The 21,075-nt window shown below is 38.2% G+C and overlaps 1 protein-coding gene across 1 annotated transcript in view; it reads right to left on the bottom strand.

Moving 5' to 3' along the window:
* The window catches only part of LOC135713478 (uncharacterized), a 294,247-nt gene that overhangs the window by 61,711 nt on the left and 211,461 nt on the right, over positions 1-21,075 (bottom strand). Inside the window, exon 4 of the mRNA XM_065236603.1 lies at positions 16,727-16,807. Within this exon, the coding sequence (XP_065092675.1) occupies positions 16,727-16,807 (81 nt within the window). The remainder of the gene's footprint in view (positions 1-16,726; positions 16,808-21,075) is intronic.

The raw sequence follows: 21,075 nt of genomic DNA, 5'->3' as shown, positions 1-21,075 counted from the left end.
AAGTAATGTACGATTTTAGAACATCATTGTACAACTAGCTCCATTCTTCAAGAATAGCAGTTCGGAATTAAAGAACGGTGTCAAACATACGCCCATGTTTGAAAACATTTCAGGAAATTAGCCTCCAAACATTCTCAATTGGATTGAGATCTGGGCTACATGCTGGCCATTCGAGAACAGGGATGTTACTGTAAACAAGAAACGATTTCAGGGCAAGCGGCGTTGTCCTGCTGAAATATCATGTTTTTATCCATAATATTTTCAGCCAATGGGATGAAAACTTCGTCCACAAACTTTTCAGAATTCATTCTGGTTGAAATGAAACACACTGGTTTTTTTTTTTCAGCAAGACTAAAAGACTAAAAAAGATCATCAGAGTGCCCCCTCCAAAATTTATTGATTCACTTTGTGGCTTTTCGCGTCTTATATCCTGCCAGCAGTTACTTGATCCATCCCGTCTATCTGAGTTGAATTTCTTTTCATCGCTGAACACCACATTTTCGCACTCTTTTTTTTCCCCAGAACTGATATTTTTGCTGTAAATTCTAATCTTGCTTTTTTTGTGTCGACGCAATAAGCGAGGAACGGGCACAATTTTACCATATTTGGTATTCTTATCGCTGCTTAAAATTAGCTGTACTCGACGTTTAGATACTGAAAGATTCAAATCCTTCCTGATGTCACCCGGAGAAAGTCTACGATTGATTGCCAATCGCTTAATTTCTCTTTTTGCGCGTTCTGATACCAATGCTGGACGCCCTTTCTCATGACGGTCGCATATTTCTCACCCAGTTTCACGAAATTATGCGCTATCGTTTTGCTTCTTCCAATTTTGCTTGCGATGGATTGCCAGTCCATTTTCACAATGGGCCTGAATTTCTACACGCTCAAACTCCGAAAGAGTGTCGATTTCGGCATTTTCTAATATAGGTTAATTTGATACGTGTGATATTATAACAATGGTAATATTTGTTTTAAACCTTACGGAGCCAGCGAACGCAATAACAATCAGCTTATCCTTATAATTATTTCCTACTAAGCAGATGAAAACATTCGATATCCCGCGTTTAAAGAATAGTCAACACTGAAACTGTGTAGTAAATGTGAGATGACATTAAACACACAAAACTGGAAAACAGAAGTTTTGCGTAAATAAAACTAATTTTTATAAATTACAAATTTTCGGTTTTCGGTTTTGACAAAAAAAAAAATATAACACTATTGGTTCATGTTTTATGACAAGTTTAATCGGTTCACCTTATCCCTTCACAATCCTCCATCAGGACACCGGGTGAAACACGAGGTCTGGGACGAGTGATAACCTCACATTCTCCCATCGGGACACTAATAGCGAATTCGTTTATTATTCAGTTCCAACCTGGATCGGGTATCAAGATTGGGTCTGCTTGTTTTCTGACAAACGTCAGTTTGCTCGTTTGTTTTTAAAACCTAGCTCAGGTTGAGGTTCACACTGACAAAAAGTTCGGTTTCGCACTGGGTTGGAACTGGTGTTAACCCCGATAATAAACGAATTCGCTATAAGGAAGATAGGAGTCGCGTTGGTAATGCGGCTCGGTTACCTCTGCCTGTAATGGGATCCAACTTGATTGCTGTTGCCGGTGGAGCTCTGTCGGAGTCCGCCATCTATCACCTGGATTCTAGTAGCGCGGCTGTATGACCTCTGCTGGTAGTAGGAGCCGCACAGGCTCCTTCTATCGGTGGAACTCTGCCGGGATCCGCAAAGGCCTCTTCAGCCAAGAGAAGCAAAGGATCTAATACTGCGGAGAGATTACTGAATAAACACCGAATACCAACTGACGCTTTAATCAACGCTGCAGCTTACGACCAGCTGAAGATTCAACGAACGGGCGCTCCCCTACCGAATGTGGGCGCCAGGCTTGATAGAGCCTCACTCGCGAGTTTGAAATGAGCCGAGGAGTAGAATGCCTACCGCCAAATCATTCCACTGAGCTGCAGAGCTTGTGAGCGAAAGGGGATAACACTGAGAGGGAGGTTTGCTGCCATTCCTGTTCATGTTTTCTATCACATGCTCCATCTATTCTGGCTATCCAAGAAATGCACCGGCAAAAATGGGTCGAACACTTGCCTGGCAATATCCCTGGGTCCTCGGTATCAACCACAACTCACAACATGGTACTGCTTTTGGAATAAAAGCATTTCCTTCTTTCACCATTGTCCCTTGGCAACTGACTTACCTTTTGGAATGTTCACTCACAATCACGGTATTCTCCGCCTTCCTTCCTTGCCAGAGGATCCCTTGCATTAAAGGTAAGTTAGCCGACTTATTTTCCACTATCGACGGTCGTATTCTTTTTTCTGGGTGACGTAAACGGCTACCACCAAACTTGGGGCAGTTCCTCAAGTAATCGTAGGGTCATCGAGGTGCTCGGAAGCAGCCAATCTAACTCCTCTCAACGATGGTTCCATTACCTTTATCAGCGGTCAGAGAGAATCTGCAATTGACGCCTCCTTTGCCTGCTCAAGCTTAAAACATCATTTCCTATGGAGAGTTAAAGAGTATCTTATGGGTAGCGATCACCACCCCATTGAAATCCGACTAGATTGTATACCAACTGAAACTTCTCGTAGACCACGTTGGCTCTAGAATCAGGCTGACTGCACCCGTTTCCAAGAGACTGTCACTACAACCTCCAGGGTCACTGAATACATCGACTAAATCTTCCAGGTTGCCATGGATGCTATTCCACGATCCAGTCCCAATCCAGGACGTAAAGTAATTATGACCAAAAATTGGAGAAACTACTAGCGAATACTTATTTCTTTACATTTGCGTGGTATTTTTTTTCAATTTTCTTTCTCTATGATAAACTTAGATAACAAATGTTACCACCATTTTTTCCATTAATTTTTTTTGTTGGAACCAATTGCATCAAACTTTGATTTCATTTCATAACGTAGGAGGAACAAGTGTCCTAGTTTATATATATATATATAAGTACAACAAATCTTAAGAAGCTGTCACAGTTCTACCGCCAGTATATAAAAGAGCTGAATACTGAAAAAAACATAGTGTGCATTGAGAAATTGAAGAATATTTCTCGACAAACAATTGAAATAGGCGGAACAACCAAACGTTAACAATGGCTTTAAACACAAAATTCTCGAGAATTAAAACACTCCCACGCAAACTAGCAATGCCATTCTATGAAGGAAGTTTGCTCTATCAGATGATGGCATTAGATTGCTTGGATGTGCTTTGATTCTCGTGGAATTTGCGTTTATAGCCATTGTTTACGTTAGGTTGTTCCGTCTATTTCAATTGTTGGTCTAGATTTGCTGGCGATTCTTTGAAGCCTTGTTCTTTGATAGCTGCAATGGAACTTCTTCTTCTTGGAATTAATACGTAAAACAGACATAAATCTCTTGATGCTGTGAAAATATGCAGTGTTTTGAGCTTACCTTGCATCTTTCCATTCACAAGAATTTTGCAAGAAGGATGACAAATGAAATCGAGCGCTTATCGATACCTGTAATACCCAGGGTTTTAACCCTCTATATGTTTCTCAATTGCGTAAAATTGAATGTTTCTGCTCAAATCCCAACACAACGATCTACTGACTGGTCATGTACAATATGACTGGTTAACAATGCGCTTGATTGACTTCTGACCGACTTGAAATCACGCTTTAATAAATCCTTTGATTAGCCCCCTGTGCCCTAGACAGGGTGGCCAGATATTTTTTTCACTATCGGTAGCTTCTCAAAACGTTTATCGGTAGTTATCGGTAGGCCATCTTAAGAAGGTTTTCCCGATACTTGAAACCTTTGTGAGATGGGGGGGGGGGGGGGTACTCTGCTCCAGAAAAATATACTGTCCTTCAGTTATTCTGCTTTAAACTTGTCGAAATCAATATTTATAATTCTAATGCTAGTTCTGACTACACGGAAAACAAAACATTGGTATCAGGGTGGCCAGACCTACCGATTTATCGGTAGTCCTACCGATTTTCGGGATCCCTACCGATTCACAGACGAAGGGTTAAAAACTACCGATTTTTCACTTTTCCTACCGAGAATCACAGATTTTTTGTAATCTTGAAAAATGTTCAATACCAATGTTTTGTTTTCCGTGTAGTCAGAACTAGCATTAGAATTATAAATATTGATTTCGACAAGTTTAAAGCAGAATAACTGAAGGACAGTATATTTTTCTGGAGCAGAGTCCCCCCCCCCCAACTCACAAAGGTTTCAAGTATCGGGAAAACCTTCTTAAGATGGCCTACCGATAACTACCGATAAACGTTTTGAGAAGCTACCGATAATGAAAAAAAAATATCTGGCCACCCTGATTGGTGTTGAACATTTTTCAAGATTACCAAAAATCTGTGATTCTCTGTAGGAAAAGTGAAAAATCGGTAGTTTTTAACCCTTCGTCTGTGAATCGGTAGGGATCCCGAAAATCGGTAGGACTACCGATAAATCGGTAGGTCTGGCCACCCTGGCCCTAGAGCTAGTCTAAAAAAAGAATTACCTTGACAATTAGCCTTTTCGGTCACTATGTAATGCCTTGTTCAGACTACGGAGTTATAACATGTTATAGCGCTATCTTGAGGGTGGTTTCTGTGTTGCAACTATTTGACAACCGTTATAACATGTTATAACTCTGTAGTCTGAACGTACTATAACTCTTTACTCCTTTGGTAAAATCCCATAAGCGTCAGTCTGTGCGAGAGACATGTTTGATATTACCTTACCCTTTCACTCCAGTGAAAATTCTCATAAGATCCTGTTAATCTTTGCATTAAGAAACGGTGGCTCGTTGGTACCATGGTGGAGTGAAGAGATAAGACAAAATCTGCCAGACTTCGGTATTTTAGCATAGGAGTAAAGAGTTAAAAAGCCACCGTCAACGTCAATACTTACACGTTATTTCAAAACTACTCAAATTTTAGTAGAATCCTCCCAGATCGGTCACAGCTGAACCTACTAAAAATGTGTTAACTATGTTCGGAGTGACAAGCTGACACATGCGCAACATTGGCATGGATCCGACCGACGTTGTTCAATTGATAACCTGTCACTCCCAACATAGTTTACTCATTTTATGATAGATTCAGTTTTGACCGATCAGGGTGAATTTTACTCTAATTTGGGTAGTTTTCAAATAGCGTACACTGAGCATGCACGGTGTTTCGTGAAAACCCATTAATGGGTAAAAAAAATACCCATTTTCTAACCATGTATGCAGCTGTCAAAAAATGGGGGAATTTTGAAATCATAAAATGGGTGAAAAAATACCCATTTAAAAATCAGTTCACGGTTGAATAATGGGTATATTTTTTACCCATTAATGGGTGAAAAAACACTTCGAAATTTTATCGTCTCATTTCCGTCATTGGGAATGCAAACCACGATGCAAACAGTTACTGTCCGCAGCAACGATCTCCGGAAAATATTAGAATCCAAAACGTTGGAGAGGCTTACGGATAAGTCAATACAATGGATAATTTGTATTGTAATGTTTCGTGAAAAATTTGAGCGGAACACCTGCATTTATTTTCAATGTTTTAAAAACATTTTTACATCAACGAGCGCTTGCATCCTCCATTTGTAAAAATGGGTATTTTTTCACCCATTTTACGGTAAACACAATATAAGAAAATGGGTGAAAAAACACCCATTTATTGACAGACCACCCATTTACCCATTTATGAGTAAACCATAGTTTACCCATTAAATGAGGAGGGGTACTTTTAGCGGAAATGGGTATTTTTATACCCATTAATGGGTTTCTGCGAAACACCGTGTGCAACCAAATATCTGATTTTCTTTCATAAGGGCTAATGTCACAAACGTAAACACTGACTTTTCCACGAATTTCTTGATAATGAAAACTCGCTCAAGTAAGCCACCACGATGTTTGTGTATAGGGAAAGTCCACATAGCTGACAGAATTGCTGGGTTACATGGATTGAATTTGAATTACAAGATATTTACGAAAGAAGCCATTGCTTACGTTCACCAAAATTTAATTTTGACAGATCGATGTCCAACTATACCAGTTATACCACTGAGGAAACACAAAAAAGGGGTTAACTTTTAGTCAGCAGTTTTGCATTAAGTTCCACATATGTTATGAGGTGGAAATCAACCGTTACTCCGGAATCTGCTTCAAGAAGGCAGAATAGAATTTCTAGATTTGATCAACCAGGAGTGGTTAAGTAACTCCCTTCTCCATGAGTGGCAGCTCAGCCTCGTGGTACTGCTCCTTTAACAAGGAAAAATGGGCAGACAGGTTAGCGACTTTAGGCCAATCTCATCGGGGATACTTTTTCATACAAAATATGGGTCAACTTGAGCATTTATTTCTATGTTTCACTTGTTCAGTTTTGTTTTAGACCCCCGATGCAATATTGATGAAATAAAGTCAACACAACGAAAAATTCCTCCTCTTTCGTATACTGAAGGTTTCGGGAGAACCGCATTTTTTGTTATAAAGTTATTCTATAAAATAAACCGTACACCCATTTTCTAATGTCATTGATTATTGCATGACTCAAAAGTGATACAAGCAATCACGGGTTATTTAAAGCTCAACATATTTTCCAAAATGTCAGTGTTGTTAAATAAGAAGATCTCTCCGTTATTCCTAAACTACTTTTCGGTCAATAACACTTTTATTACATAAAAAAAAAAAACATGTGCAAATATCGCACCATAAAATATGTTCTTCACCAAGAATCCAATCAGGAAAATGACATCCCTCATCATCTGCTGCTGGGTTGCAACGGCGTTGGCGTGACGACGTTTCAATACGCCCGAAAGCCACCTTTCAATCAAATCCACTACTGTACTGACTGACTGAAGGCTTCGGTATCCACAGCAGGCACAAAAATCAAATCAATCAGAAGTGGGTAGGGTAGACAGCACTACAGTTTCATTCTTACCGTAGGACAAAAGCAGATTACTTCCAAATTCAATCTGCAAATCAAACAAGGCAAGAAATACTATGGGGAGTTCGAATCAGATCCGATTGTGGTTTGATTTCCCACGTGCCAACCACAGCGGCCGTCAAATCTGAATTTGCGTGGTTTCGCATGAATTGCGTACCTTTGACGTGCCCTGCTCTTGCTGGTAATGATTGATTATTGACGAGTAAAAAAAGTCAGATAAATTTCAATGGTAATGTGTCGTTTAATTGAAAATCAAAGCTAATTCCTTTAAATGTCGAGGGATGACAGATGCCCCAATTAGTGTTTACCACCCAGGACCAGGAATCTGTTCCCGGGAAACGTGATTTTAGAAAGATTTTTGGGTGAATGTTTCAAGAAAGCACAGAACAGAAGTGGAATTTCCGATCCAAAAGTGGCTCCATATTATTGTTGTGAACACTAGCGCACCTAGGTAGATGGCAAGCTTTGCCGGCAGTTTATATGGACAGCACGCTTCGATGGTTGTGTGTGTCCATAGAAAACCCATGGGAAGCGCATCCACAAGCATCGCTTGGTGAACAAAAATGTTCTCCCACTTTTTGATACACTGATTCGTTTACACTTCCACTTCTGTGCTATGGAGAAATTTTCAATAAACTACCCGAGGAGTTTGAAGATTTTCTATTTTTTTTTGTATTTTCCAGAAGATGTCGGAAGAATTTTCCGAGATCTATGAACTCGATCTAAGAACGATTCCCTGGAATTCCCGAGAAAATCCACCAGTTGTTTTCCGTTTCCCGCGAAGCAAAAAAAAAAAACCGGGAAATGGAAGCACTAGTCATATTTATCGAGGAATTTTCCCATCGGCTAAGATTGATGATACAATTCTGTGAAAAATTCTCCCCCATCCATCAAGATATATCAAACATCATAGCAGGGTGTTCCATTTACGAGGGTGGTATATTTCTGGAGGCGCAGCCTCAGGGAGCCTAGTCAGTAAAGGCACGGTATTACAAAGCTGATTCCCGGTCCGGTTGAGGAAATCGCTCGGTTTTAAAGTTCTCCTGGTTTCGAAGGATATAGAGTATTATTGTGCCACATAATATATTAAATCATGCATTGGTGTAGAATGATCTTAGTTAAAAAAAACTGTAGAAAACTAAGTTGAGAGCCGGCAAAACGCTTGATTCAAAGCGTTAAAGCCTAGAATGAGAAGAAGATGAAGAAGAATTAAAAGTAGATGAAGAATAATAATAATAAGAAGCAGAAGAAACAGAAGAAGATTTCCGGAGGCAGTTTTTTTCCAGACCGAATTGCGAGGAAATATAAATTTATAATTTTTCCAATCAGATTCGGCTTTGATTGAGGATCAAGTGGTTGTGAAGTCAATGCGGTTTTATCAGCAATATTTGAATGGATTCATTGAGTAATTTGGCTACACACTGATTTTTATTCGCTTGAACCTAACGTATTTGGCTAGATTTGCGAGCTGGAAATCTAGCAATGCTTCTAGCAACATATTTTTGCTGGCAAAACTAGCTACTTTTTTTGTATCTATTTCATTTATTTGGAAGGCTCAATCGCGTTAGCTTAACGGATCCAATAATTCATTGTTGTTCAGAGCGTTGTCGCCAGTATGAACAGTAGTGCGGTTCAAGATTCGTCTGGAGTTCGACCGGATATGGTGACCAGTAGGCGACGATGGGACGCATCGAGATGTGGGATCAAGACAAATACCCAGACAACCAAAATGCACGTATATTCAAAGTTGTTTTCGTGATATACAAGCATATATACAAACAAACAAATCGTATATAATGCAAAGAAATGGCAATGTACAATAGTGGAGGCCATATACGTGCAAATTTTAATTTAATTTGAACGAGTTGATTTAACATCATATGCGATTTAATCTGTAATAACAAATTCAGTTTGGAAAGTCTTACGATGTAATCCGATTTGATTTGTGATACAGTATGACGGAAAAATGAATCATCGCATATAGGTCGGAAATTTGCATTCTATACGATTTAACTTAAACATAATGCGATCCATGCCATTCTTATATGCGATTTTGACTTAAGCTGTAGCAATACTGTCTGCACATTGTTATACGACTTCTGGTTGTCTGAGTAAAAACTAATAAAGGGAAACAAAAGCCAAAGAAATTAAATTCTAATGGGGGAAAAATCTACTTCGGCCTAATCGCTCATTCCCGGCTTATCGAGCACAAAACATCAAATATATCTATGATTTCGGCGTGAACGTGTCAAACAAACGTTTGATACGATGCTTCTATTCAATAGCCGCAAGACGAAGTGTTGAGAAACGCAAAATAAGATCTCGAAAACAAAAGGCACACGCGAATTCACTTTTCTTTTCGTTCGATAGGCCGAAGAGAATCCCTATGGTGTTTCAATGGCTAATAGGCCCAAGAAAACCCGTAAGCCAAGTTGAGCCGCCAGAAGCAGTTTTGCATTTTCAACAATAAACGAATATTTCGCGACCCTTTATCAGAACTAACGGTACCTACAAATGGAAAGTTTAATAAATTTGGAAGCCATCTGTTATACATTCCGTTTGGTGCTAAACTACGCTAGCTTAAGAAAGACTAAGTGCGGGTTGTGCTTAATAGGCCGAAAATGGGGTAGTTCTCCCTACTATACATTTGCAGAAGCACATAAATCGACTGTATGTATCAGAGATCGCGGGTTGCTAATATGTCTCTGATAGGAACATACGGTTTCCTTGGGCCTCAAGAGTATTCAAAAGTAGCTCATTGTCCGTACATTATGAACACTTTAGACGTAACAGTGGAAATTCAAAACAGTTTTGTACCTAAGATAGTACTGCTTTCAGACTATAATATACTTATTTTGAACAAAGACATTAGCAACAATCAAAGGAACCAAAAATTATTGAATGAATTGAAACTAAACGGAATCGACCCAAAAATTAAAGGCAAGCTGGAAAAACTTTGTGAAGAGTTTAATGATATTTTTTCATTGACTGATGATGTGCTAACGGAAAATAACTTTTACAAACAATCAATTCATTTGAATGATTTGAGTCCTACGTATATAAAAAATTACAGAATTCCTGAGGCGCAAAAGTACGAAATAGATAAACAAATTAAACAAATGTTGGAAGATGGAATAATTCAGGATTCTGTTTCTTCATATAATAATCCGATTCTTTTGGTGCCCAAAAAATCTACTACCGGTGATAAAACTTGGCGTCTGGTAGTGGATTTTCAGCAATTAAATAAAAAAGTATTTGCAGATAAATTTCCTTTACCCAGGATTGATGAAATTCTAGATCAATTAGGGAGAGCAAAATATTTTTCAACGCTCGATCTTAAGTCTGGATTTCATCAAATCCCACTCACTGAAGAAAGCAAGAAGTGTACAGCTTTTTCATCAAATTCCGGACATTATGAATTTAACAGATTGCCATTTGGGCTGAAAATAAGCCCAAATAGTTTTCAGAGGATGATGACCATTGCACTAAGTGGTCTACCTACTGAAACTGCATTTCTTTACATCGATGACATCATTGTCATCGGTTGCTCTATCAACCACCATATCTCAAACCTTCGAGAAATTTTTCAACGTTTGAGAAAATATAATCTCAAACTCAATCCTGCTAAATGTGATTTTTTTTAAACCCGATGTTACCTATTTAGGTCATCATATATCTGCAAAAGGAATTCAACCAGATAAAACCAAATACGAAGTTATCAAAAAATTTCCCATTCCTAAAACTGCTGATGAAACTCGTCGGTTCGTTGCTTTCTGCAACTACTATCGACGTTTTATTCCAAACTTTGCGCATATTACACATCCTCTTAATATGCTTCTCAGAAAAAAACGTACAATTTGTGTGGAGTGACAAATGCCAAACAGCTTTTAATTTACTTAAGCAGCAATTGCTTTCACTAATATTCTTCAATTTCCAAATTTTCAAAAGGAATTCATCCTGACCACAGACGCGTCAAAAGTAGCTTGTGGAGCAGTTCTCGCCCAGCTACATGGTGACGTGGAATTACCTATTTCATTTTCCAGCGAAGCTTTTACCAAAGGCGAATACAACAAATCTACCATAGAACAGGAGTTAACGGCCATTCACTGGGCAGTTCAACATTTCCGACCATATCTTTATGGTCGCAAGTTTAAAATACGTACAGATCATAGACCTCTCGTTTACCTTTTCTCATTGAAGGAACCTTCGTCTAAACTCACTCGAATGAGAGTCGATTTAGAAGAATTTGACTTCGTAGTAGAATACATAAAAGGGAAGTCTAATGTCATATCTGATACTCTTTCAAGAATTCAAGTTATTACCGAATCTCTCAAACAAATGTATGTAGTAACAAGATCCATGCATAAAAGGTAAGGCCATACCTTCTCGTACTAACGTTCAGCCACAGAAGCCTGATCAACTTTTCGTGTACGAAGCAGTTAGTAATGAAGAAGCATTTTCTTTGCCGAAACAAAGTTTTGTTCATAATCTAGATAAATGATTAGATTTAATAATTTTTAATAAAAACTATGCTAAAGGAATTCCAACTATTAATAATAGCAATGTTCAAACGGATATAATTAAAAAGATTTTTATGGAAATTGAAAAGGGGGCCCCGGAAATAAAACCAAATAATAAAAACAATACATGCATGCTAGCTATCGCTATGATTGATCTAATATTCAAATACATTGATATTGAAACATTTAAACAAATTGGCAACGATATTCTTAGGAGTACGACCGTATTACTTTTCGAAAAACCGAGAATCTTGACTCGACAAGATCAGGTAAATAATATTTTAAAACTATATCATAATTCGCCCACTGGAGGACATTTAGGTATTAACCGGTTATACCGTAAAGTGAAATCCATGTATACGTGGCAGAATATGAAACAATCCATTTCAAATTATGTTAAATCATGTGTAGAATGTAAGTTAAATAAACATTTTCCTTCAATCAAAACTAAAGCAGTAATTACGTCAACACCAGTTAAACCATTCGACGTTGTGTCAATAGACAGAGTAAACTTTAACTCTCCTGAGGGGGATGGAAAGAATATATAGATAACATACATTAGATAATTCAATAAAGATTAAATTTTATACTGAATATGTAACTTGTCCAAAAAAAGAGATAAATAGTTCATAAATGTAACTATGTGAGAGACACTTGAAAACATTCGAAACCAATCATTTTCCGTAGGGGGATGGTGTGACATGTGTATCGCACATGTTAACATATCCCATAATTCTCAAGGACCATACTTATCGACACCCTGTAGATTTCCAACGCCATCGAACTGCGTTATGCAACGAATGCAAATGAGTTCATAAAGCAGTTCGATGACTTAAAGCCTGACACGACAATACACGTTTTAGGGTCATATTTCACCCGACGACGCGCAAACAGCGTGTCGTTGTCAAGCGCATTTGGTTTGGCGCAATTAGCTTTCTCCAGAATTCTCTCTCCCTGTCCTCTCTCTTTTCCAGTATCGATCGCTGATTGGTGATCCGATACATAATAATACATAAGTGCTTTCAAGTGTCTCCAAGCTAAGCTTTGTAAGAAGGATTAAGTAAATTCTGAATAAATTCATTATTAGTTCGATCCTCACGCGAGCATGTTCAATTAGTGCACAGCAAAAAAATAATTTTGATATCACGTCAAAGTGGATGCACTACAATCATGTCGAAAATATGGTGTAATATTACTTGCTAAAAAGGACAAAATTATCATTAATACAATGCATGAACTGACATTTCGCTGCTTTTACTGCATTTGTTTATTTATGTGGTCATAAAAATTACATGAAATTTTCGACATGATTGTAGTGCATCCACTTTGATGTGATATCAAAATTATTTTTTTGCTGTGTGGCAAAATATCACAGTCAAATTAATCAAAGGTTACACCAAACAGCGTGATCGATGTCATCGTAACCGTTTCCACACCGACAGATGTTGCTGGCCACGAGGTTTATTCTATGGAGATGTGCATCTAGCGAGTAGGGGTTGGACATAAGTCTAATCATCACACGAATGAAGTCACGACATAGGTCCAAGTCTATAAACCACGCTTTCGAAGAACTATGCGGAATAATTGACCAACTCCAAAGGGCACTCTGACGTATTAAATCTTTTTTTTTTGCACCCACCTATTGATTTCAGAATCAACCAAAATATTCAACAGACCGAAAATTAATCACATACACACTTAGAAAAAATCATGTAAATTTAGGTGCTCTGAGAGTAACATAGCATTTTGACATAAATTTGAGTCATAACAGACGCGAAATATAGTTCAATCAAACGTACTTTTCGTCGGGAAACGAACTTTTCAGTCTCGGAGCACTTAATATTACATGACATGTTTGTTTACGTCTCATCTCTTATGTCAAAGATGGATTCCGTCACGTGCAAAGTAAGTTATTTCTAAGTGTGTAGCTCACATGAGTTTACGATATAACCGAACTTCATTTAGAGATTTCATGCAGCTTAGTAGAATGACCAGCAAACTGAATACTTTACTGTTTTTACAGTAAACATGTTTTTACTGGATACGCTTCAGCAATTCATTTTACTGGAGCTCGAATCCAGAATTTGGTGTGTAGGTTAGTATTACTTGGGAAGTGGTACGTGGATGACGCAGGAACAGCTCATTAATTAGAAATATTTAAACTTCTTCGTTGACTTCTTTCCAACCCTGTATTAAGTCGTTTAAACTCCTCCACCTTGTGTAACCGTTCGTGAAATTGCTCGAGGTATTTATGCAACTCAGTGGCTTAAGCGCCACTTTCATTACGAGAGACCACTGGTCGTGTTTAAACTTTGCCTCAGGGAACCTCTAGAACAGTCGTTGGATACTAACGGCAAAAAAACAGCTTTATGGAAAAGCCAAGTCTTACAACACCACAGGCTCGAACACAATCAACCAAATTACTCCGACTTACCCATCCTCCGAACGAAGCAGAAAGCTAAAAGGAAGGAATGCCTACTCCTCTGGAGCGTAAAAGAAAACGGAAACGTAACGTAGTGAGAGAGTTTTATATAGGGTAAACGCTCCTATAGTTGTGGTACGTTAGGAGCGTTAGGTTCCTATAGTTGTGTATGGAGACTCCGTACACAACTATGGGAACTTAACGCTACTAACGTACCGCAACTATAGGAGCGTTTCCCCTAGGAAGTAGCATTCAAAACGTAAAAGATTTCAAATATTCGAACTAGTCTTTTCTATATTTTACAACATTCATTCGTGTTGGACTAGTGTGTATGTGTGAGTGTGATGATACAGAACTTCAACATACCTGCGCAGGTTTTATAATACGCTGCGATGCGATGAGAGCTGCGTTGATAGCGGCTGTCGAATTTCCGACGACCTGAGCGGCGGTTAGGAATGACGCCGATCTAGCTGCGGAAAAGGCGTGCAGCGACGAAGGGTGACCCGTGCGCAATATGGCCGAAATTAGAGGTGCGGAGGTAGTGGTGGTTTCCAATTTTGATACGAGAGCGATGAGCATCGACGGAGTTGAGCTTTTCCCGGGAGATTCGCTCCGCGGAGGAGATAGAACAACGTACTCGCGTACTTTGTTTCCGCTATGACCGCCCGAGATGAGATGAAATCTCCCCCCTCTTTGGTTAAAATCCGAACCGCGGTACGCAATTGGCTTCGTACTTCTGCGGTCCGAGTTCTCGAATGTTACAGTCCCCGGGGGTTGAAACGTAATGGGAACCTTACCAACGGCTCATGGCAACTTTCGGGGAAATTTCGCTACAGAATAACTAGCGACTTCACTACTTTCCGTTTGGCTACATTCAAAAGGCGGTCCTTGGCAAGACACACACAAATCCAACAGACGAAAAATGGCGATCAAGTTGTTGCCACGAGAAACCCAACGGTCCGGCGTTGAAGGGTGCCGAACTCGAGTAAAAATCCAGCCCGTACAAAAAAAGCGCCAAGCGCTGGAGGTCAACGCGAACTCGCATGAATTTCAATGCTTATTTAATTTATATTGGATATTTACAAATTCACTAATTAAACTTAATTGAACAGAATACGCGTATGCCAATTTTACCGGCTTATGTACAAAAAATATATATGAAAACGTTTTAAACACCACTATTTAAAATAAACTCACACAGCAAAAAAATAATATTGATATCACTTCAATCGTGTCAAATATATAGTGTAATATTACTTGCCAAAATGGACAAAATTATCATTAAAACAGTGCATGAACTGACATTACGCTGCTTTTACTGCATTTGTTTAATTTTTTGGTCATAACAATTACATAAGATTTTCGACATGATTGAAGTGCATCCTCTTGGATGTAATATTGAAATTTATTTTTTGCTGTGCTCTCACTACTTTTACCTTATACCGTTAAACTTAAACGAAAAAAAAATTAAACTCAAGCGTAACTTGAGAACGCGAGTAAACTCACACACTTCTGTTCACCAGCCAATTCAAAAGCAAAATGGACGAGTCAGATTACCTTTCTCGAGGAAGAAAGTTGCTAACGACAGTCTTCTTTTGAAATTAAGGTCGTCTTTCCAAAACGATTCCTTTATTCAAAATTGCGCCAAACTAATCTAATGGCAAAGTTTTTCATGGCGCCTCCAGAAAGCATGTTCCATAATAGCAACCATCTTTAACAATGAGTTTTTAATAGCCAAATATAGCGGAAGTTCTATCCAAGATACCTAACCATAAATAACGCGTAACCTCGACATACCATTTTATGACACGCTTGAAATTTTTCACTACTGAACGTATTCTAAATGAAAAATTATTGTTATTTAAAATTTATTTAAAATATTTGCTGAAAAACGTACAGCGTTAACCAACAGTTCAGCATTTTGTCAAATAATTATACACAATCCAATGTTGTCGAATTTGAAAGTAGTGAATCGAGCGCCATGAATGGGGAAGTGATATTTTTAGAAGGTTTTTATTTGGCCTGGAACTGGTCTTTTCTGAGAATATTTTCTAAATAGTTGTGATGATAACTTCAAAAAAATTCCGAGGGTATTTATTCCTGAGTATATATAGTTTTAAATTAATTCTAGAGCTTGCTTCAAGGTAATTTTTATAAATAATTTCAAGAGAATCCTCAAAGAGTTCCAAGGGAATTCTGAGAAGATACCCAAGGAATCACATTTTTAGAATAATATTTCAAAGAAATCTAAACATATTTTTAGGGATTTCCAATGATGATTCCAAAGGGCAGAAGAATATAGATAATATATAGATAAGATATAGATGTAGGGTAAATGTCGACTTTGGCACCCATTGACTGATTTCGGCTGCATTTTGTCACCAAAAATTTTTGCAAAATGTATTCCAACGATTCTTTAGGCTTTCAATTTCAATCTGATGTGATTTTTACAACTTGGCAAGCACCCATTGGCCATCCTTATTTCGAAACCTCTTTGTTTTTGTCATCCGTCATGATGATATTTAAAAAGTCTAGTAAGTCTAAATCGTCAGTGCGTATTCAACGCCATTCTCGTTTATGCCTATCTTTAAACGGTTAGTTCTGGTTGGTGATTTCCCTAATACCAGGAACCGCGCTTCGATCACATCAATCTTGAAATCAATTTGATAAATATGATTACCATTCCTCACACAATGAAAGATTTCGTCTGAATGGAAGTCTCCAAACATCCCACTCCCTCATTCTTTCCCAATGAAATTTAGAGGATATAATCATGCCTGATGAACTTTTCGGAAAGCTGCTCCGGAAACAGCTTAGCAAAAACTTGTTCATCTGATTGTGTGTCATACCTGATACATTTCGTCCTCACCGGGCGGGTCCAGACATTCGAATTCACAGCATCGTTCTCCTACTCGGAACTTTTTACAAAACTGAAACGAAAATGCAAAGAGAGAAAATTGTTATTAGTAAACATCCGATTGGCTTACGATGGTAAAATATTCATGGGAGTTCAATTTGCCAACTGACTGGTTTCGTGCCAGTCAGACTGTCTGTTTGTCATGTAGAGAGGTTGCTATTGAAATAGAAAATAAAAAAAAATCCGATTTGTTGGATAAGTGCCCCAATTCACTTCTGCTGAAGAAGAGGAGAAACTGCGACACAAACTCAAAGTAGCTGATGAAAAAATTAAACTTTTCTCAAGACGTGCAAAATTTGACGGCAGCCTTCCTCTCTCTACGTTTTAATGCCTTCATATTTTTACTGCTATCTTCTATACACCTAGAAAAAATCCTGTAAAATTAGCTGCTCTGAGACTGAAATATACGAGCGTAAATTTTTACATAAAATTGAGTCATAACAGACGTAAAATTGAGTGAATGAGCTACACGTACACACTTAGAAATACCTAATCTTATACGTGGTGGAATCCATGTTTGACATAAAGGATGAGACGTAAACAAACATGTCATGTAAAATTAAGTCCTCCTAGACTGAATTTTATGTCTAAATTCACGCTCGTATATATCAACTTCAGAGCACCTACATTTTTTTCCTTGATTTGTTTTCCGTCGATTTTGTTTTCCGTGCTGAGCGCCAATGCTACCGACGCCAGGAAGGCAGCTCCCACACCTGGACCCTACCCATCGACCCATCAACTCATGAACCGGGGACCAACGGCTTTACTTCCCTTCCGAAGGAAGGCGTGACCAGAGATGTTATGCCTCAGAACATCCCGGCGACGCCAGCTGGGATTGAACCCACACGCTTAGAAATACTTAATCTTACACCTGACGCAATCCATTTTTGACATAAAGGATGAGACGTAAACAAACATGTCATGTAAAATTAAGTGCTCCGAGACTGAATTTTATGTCTAAATTGACGCTCGTATATATCAGTTTCAGAACACCTACATTTTTTTGACCAGAGATTTTCATGCTTCAGAAAAATCCCACCAACCTCGGCTGGGGTTGAGCCTAGACCCATTGGAGTGAGAAGCCGCCATGCTTACCACTACGCCACCGGCGCCGGCTTTCTATGTCTCGGAGCACTTAGTTTTACATGAAATGTTTGTTTACGACTCATCCTTTACATCAAAGATGGATTCCGTCATGTGTAAATTCAACATTGAGCATGCATCTCTTCGTCGATTTTCTCTTTTGTTAATAACTCGCTAGATTTAACGTTTGTCGGTGCGTTTGCTGTTGCTTTTGATAGCCAATTAAACCTGTTACAACTCTGCATTGAACAAATTCTTGAAAATTGTTTCGCCCTTAAGCATGCTCACTGTCGAATTAGTTATTGCTAATATTCGTGTAACATTTGAAAAGGGCTTATCCTCGTCAATCGATTCTCTTCATCGACTTTCTCTTTGGTTTACCACGGCAACATAAAACAATTTCTCGCTAAGCTCGTAGCAAAGTTCGACAGAAGATGATGATGTAACAGCAAACTGAATGGGAAATTCATTGGCAGTCGGGTTATTCAATAGAGCTAATAAACTATAGAGGAAGAATAGCGCTGCCGTCGCTGTCGAAACATCTTTTCCTTACATCTAATAGGGACACAACAGTCAAAGCGAGAAAAAAACTATGCAGTTTGACAGTTCTATACCCGGTATTATTCAACATCGGTACAAAGGGAACACCAGCGCTATTCTTCCTCTATAGTATATTAGCTCTATTGATTATTCGCGAAAGAGAACATCGATGAAGAGAATCGATCAATAATGATAGACCTGTTTCTCGTGTTGCGCGAGAATTTCGTTTTCGTTTTTGCACCGTACCGTACACCAACATAATAGGGAGCTGCAGTATCGAATTAACCTCACTTTTTGGACATCTAGAAGTGGTTTGTTTACATGGACATATAATATAATTTTTGAGTTTTTTGAAAACGAATGTTTAGCTGTCATTGACTTGCGCTTATTCCTGCTTACACTACACTGATTCTAAACCGCAAAAACAAAAGCAACATAAGTGTGTATTTAATGTGAGGGGAAATGCTGGCTTCGGCAAAAGCTTTACCAATTTTACTCAGGGGCGTAAAAAAGACCATGAATAGGCATTTCATCCGGAATTTTCGCTATTGTTCGTATTTTTGTTTTCAAATCTAAAAAGCCTTACCCCGTAACGTGGGTAGATCACCTTTTCGTGGTACGTTACGGGATGTAAGATCTACCACCGATTCCTAGTCCTAACTTCTTCAAACTAGGGGAACAGGATTTTTCAGTAATCAAAGGAACACATCTTAGTCCTTGTTACTTTTTATGCCTTGTTGATAGTGATAAATCCTCGGGTTGCCTGGACCGAGGATGATCTTGAAACAAGGAAAAAATGAGTTAGTTAGTCTTCACCTATGTGATTCCTAATCTTCTAATCGTTGTTCCCTAGTTTGAAGTGGTTAAGACTAGGGTTCTGATGCATGGTCATTATCGGTGTCATAGCTTGTTTTTGTTGTTAAGGAATCCAATTTTGACTGACAAAGGGGCGCGCCTTTGGAGGGTGTTCCAACTCCGAAGGGTATAAATAGCGGAACCTTTCAGTTAGAATCGATTCCTTGCGATGAAGGCAAGAATGACAACTGTATCAAAACCGAATACTTCATCATTTCTCAATAGTGATGGAGTAATACGACATGCACTAAACTAAGGACACGGGATATACTACAATAGTTCAAATTACTGGTCGCAGTGGTGTTATGTCCCGAACAGAGGAAAAAAAAAAAAAAGCCTTAAACATGAGCATGGGGATGAGCGTGATTGACCTTCCACGGTTGCTACTCTGCCATTGCTAATTCAGCTGTTATTACACAGAGAACAAATAGACGATGCTTGAGACTAGAATTCATCCTCATTGTGTAAAAACTGGTGATCTCAAACTAGGCAATTCAAGTAATTTTAAGTGAGTGAGATTGACATATAATATAAAATACAGCACCGGACAAAAGTACATCTCCCAGCGATTGGTTTTTCTCTAATTTTTTTTTTAAAAAGCTGTAACTATTCGGGACAAACATGCAATTTTTTTAAATTTTGGCAGCTGATGGGTCAAGTATTCAAGACTTAGAGGTATATTTTTGAACATGATTCACGGAGTTTTTTTTTTTAAGTTTGAGCAATTTTAGTTAACCGTCTCTTTTTGATATATCCTTTTTGAAACTGCAATTACTAAATTAAAATAATCCAAATGAGCTAAAGTTTTGCTCAATTGACACCAAAGCATGGACCTTACTAAAACCCATTTGGCACGAGAAAAGCTACATCCATTTTATTTATTTTTTCCATCTGAAAAAATGAGATGGTGATATATTTTTGTCCATTCTGGGTTTTCACTCTGTTTTCAAAAGTATATCCCTTCATTTCAAACAGTTTCAATGTTTAGTTGTTTCAGATGATAAAAAAATAAATCCGATGTAGCTTTTTTTCGTTCTGAATGTATTTCAGTAAAAACATATACGTCAGACCGGACTAAGTGAAAGTGAGCTCCCGGGTTCCATCAGTGACGATTTTCTGCAAAAGCGGCCTAGGATAAAAGAAGAACAAATCCTTAAAAATGTTACACTTTGATTTTTTTTACAAAATTTAGTTAGACCATATGGTCACTAGGCTGAATGGTCATCAGTCCGAATGAGTTCCAGCTTACCCAGGCTTAACTAAATTGCTAACTCGGTATATTGACCATTTGGCCTAATGACCTTCGGCCTTAATACACCTAAAGTATATCATAGTGTAACATTCGTGAGCGACTTTTCCTAACACAACAAAATTAGCCACGTGCAAAGCCTGCATTGTGGTATCGATTTATCAAAGAGCATTAAGTTTCAATGTAAACAAACGCTTATCTCACGATAATCAATAATCATAATAAATTTACCATTTATTCAATTCCTTCCATTAAGTCTGTTAGTGCAGATTCAAGCCCAATGAATTCTACTTTTACTTTTAGATTATATTATTCTACTTTTTTTCACACTTCCGGAATTTCGAATTATGTTTCAAAATGAGCAAAGCTAAACTCATCACATGTACCAAGCCAATAAACGAACAGAAACAAACATAAATTAAGAACAATGATAATAAATATATAAGAATGTTTTTGAACTGGAACAAACTCATCGAATCTTTTCATGCTTGATATTCAATGGAGCGAATTTATACATCAGATGAAGATTTTGTCGTGACCCAGTATCATTCTCA

The sequence above is a fragment of the Ochlerotatus camptorhynchus genome, unplaced genomic scaffold, assembly GCF_037179485.1.
Source record: "Ochlerotatus camptorhynchus isolate MF236.1 unplaced genomic scaffold, CSIRO-AGI_Acam_v1.1 ptg000556l, whole genome shotgun sequence".
NCBI classification, from domain to species: domain Eukaryota; kingdom Metazoa; phylum Arthropoda; class Insecta; order Diptera; family Culicidae; genus Ochlerotatus; species Ochlerotatus camptorhynchus.
This window is presented reverse-complemented; position numbering and strand designations above follow the sequence as displayed.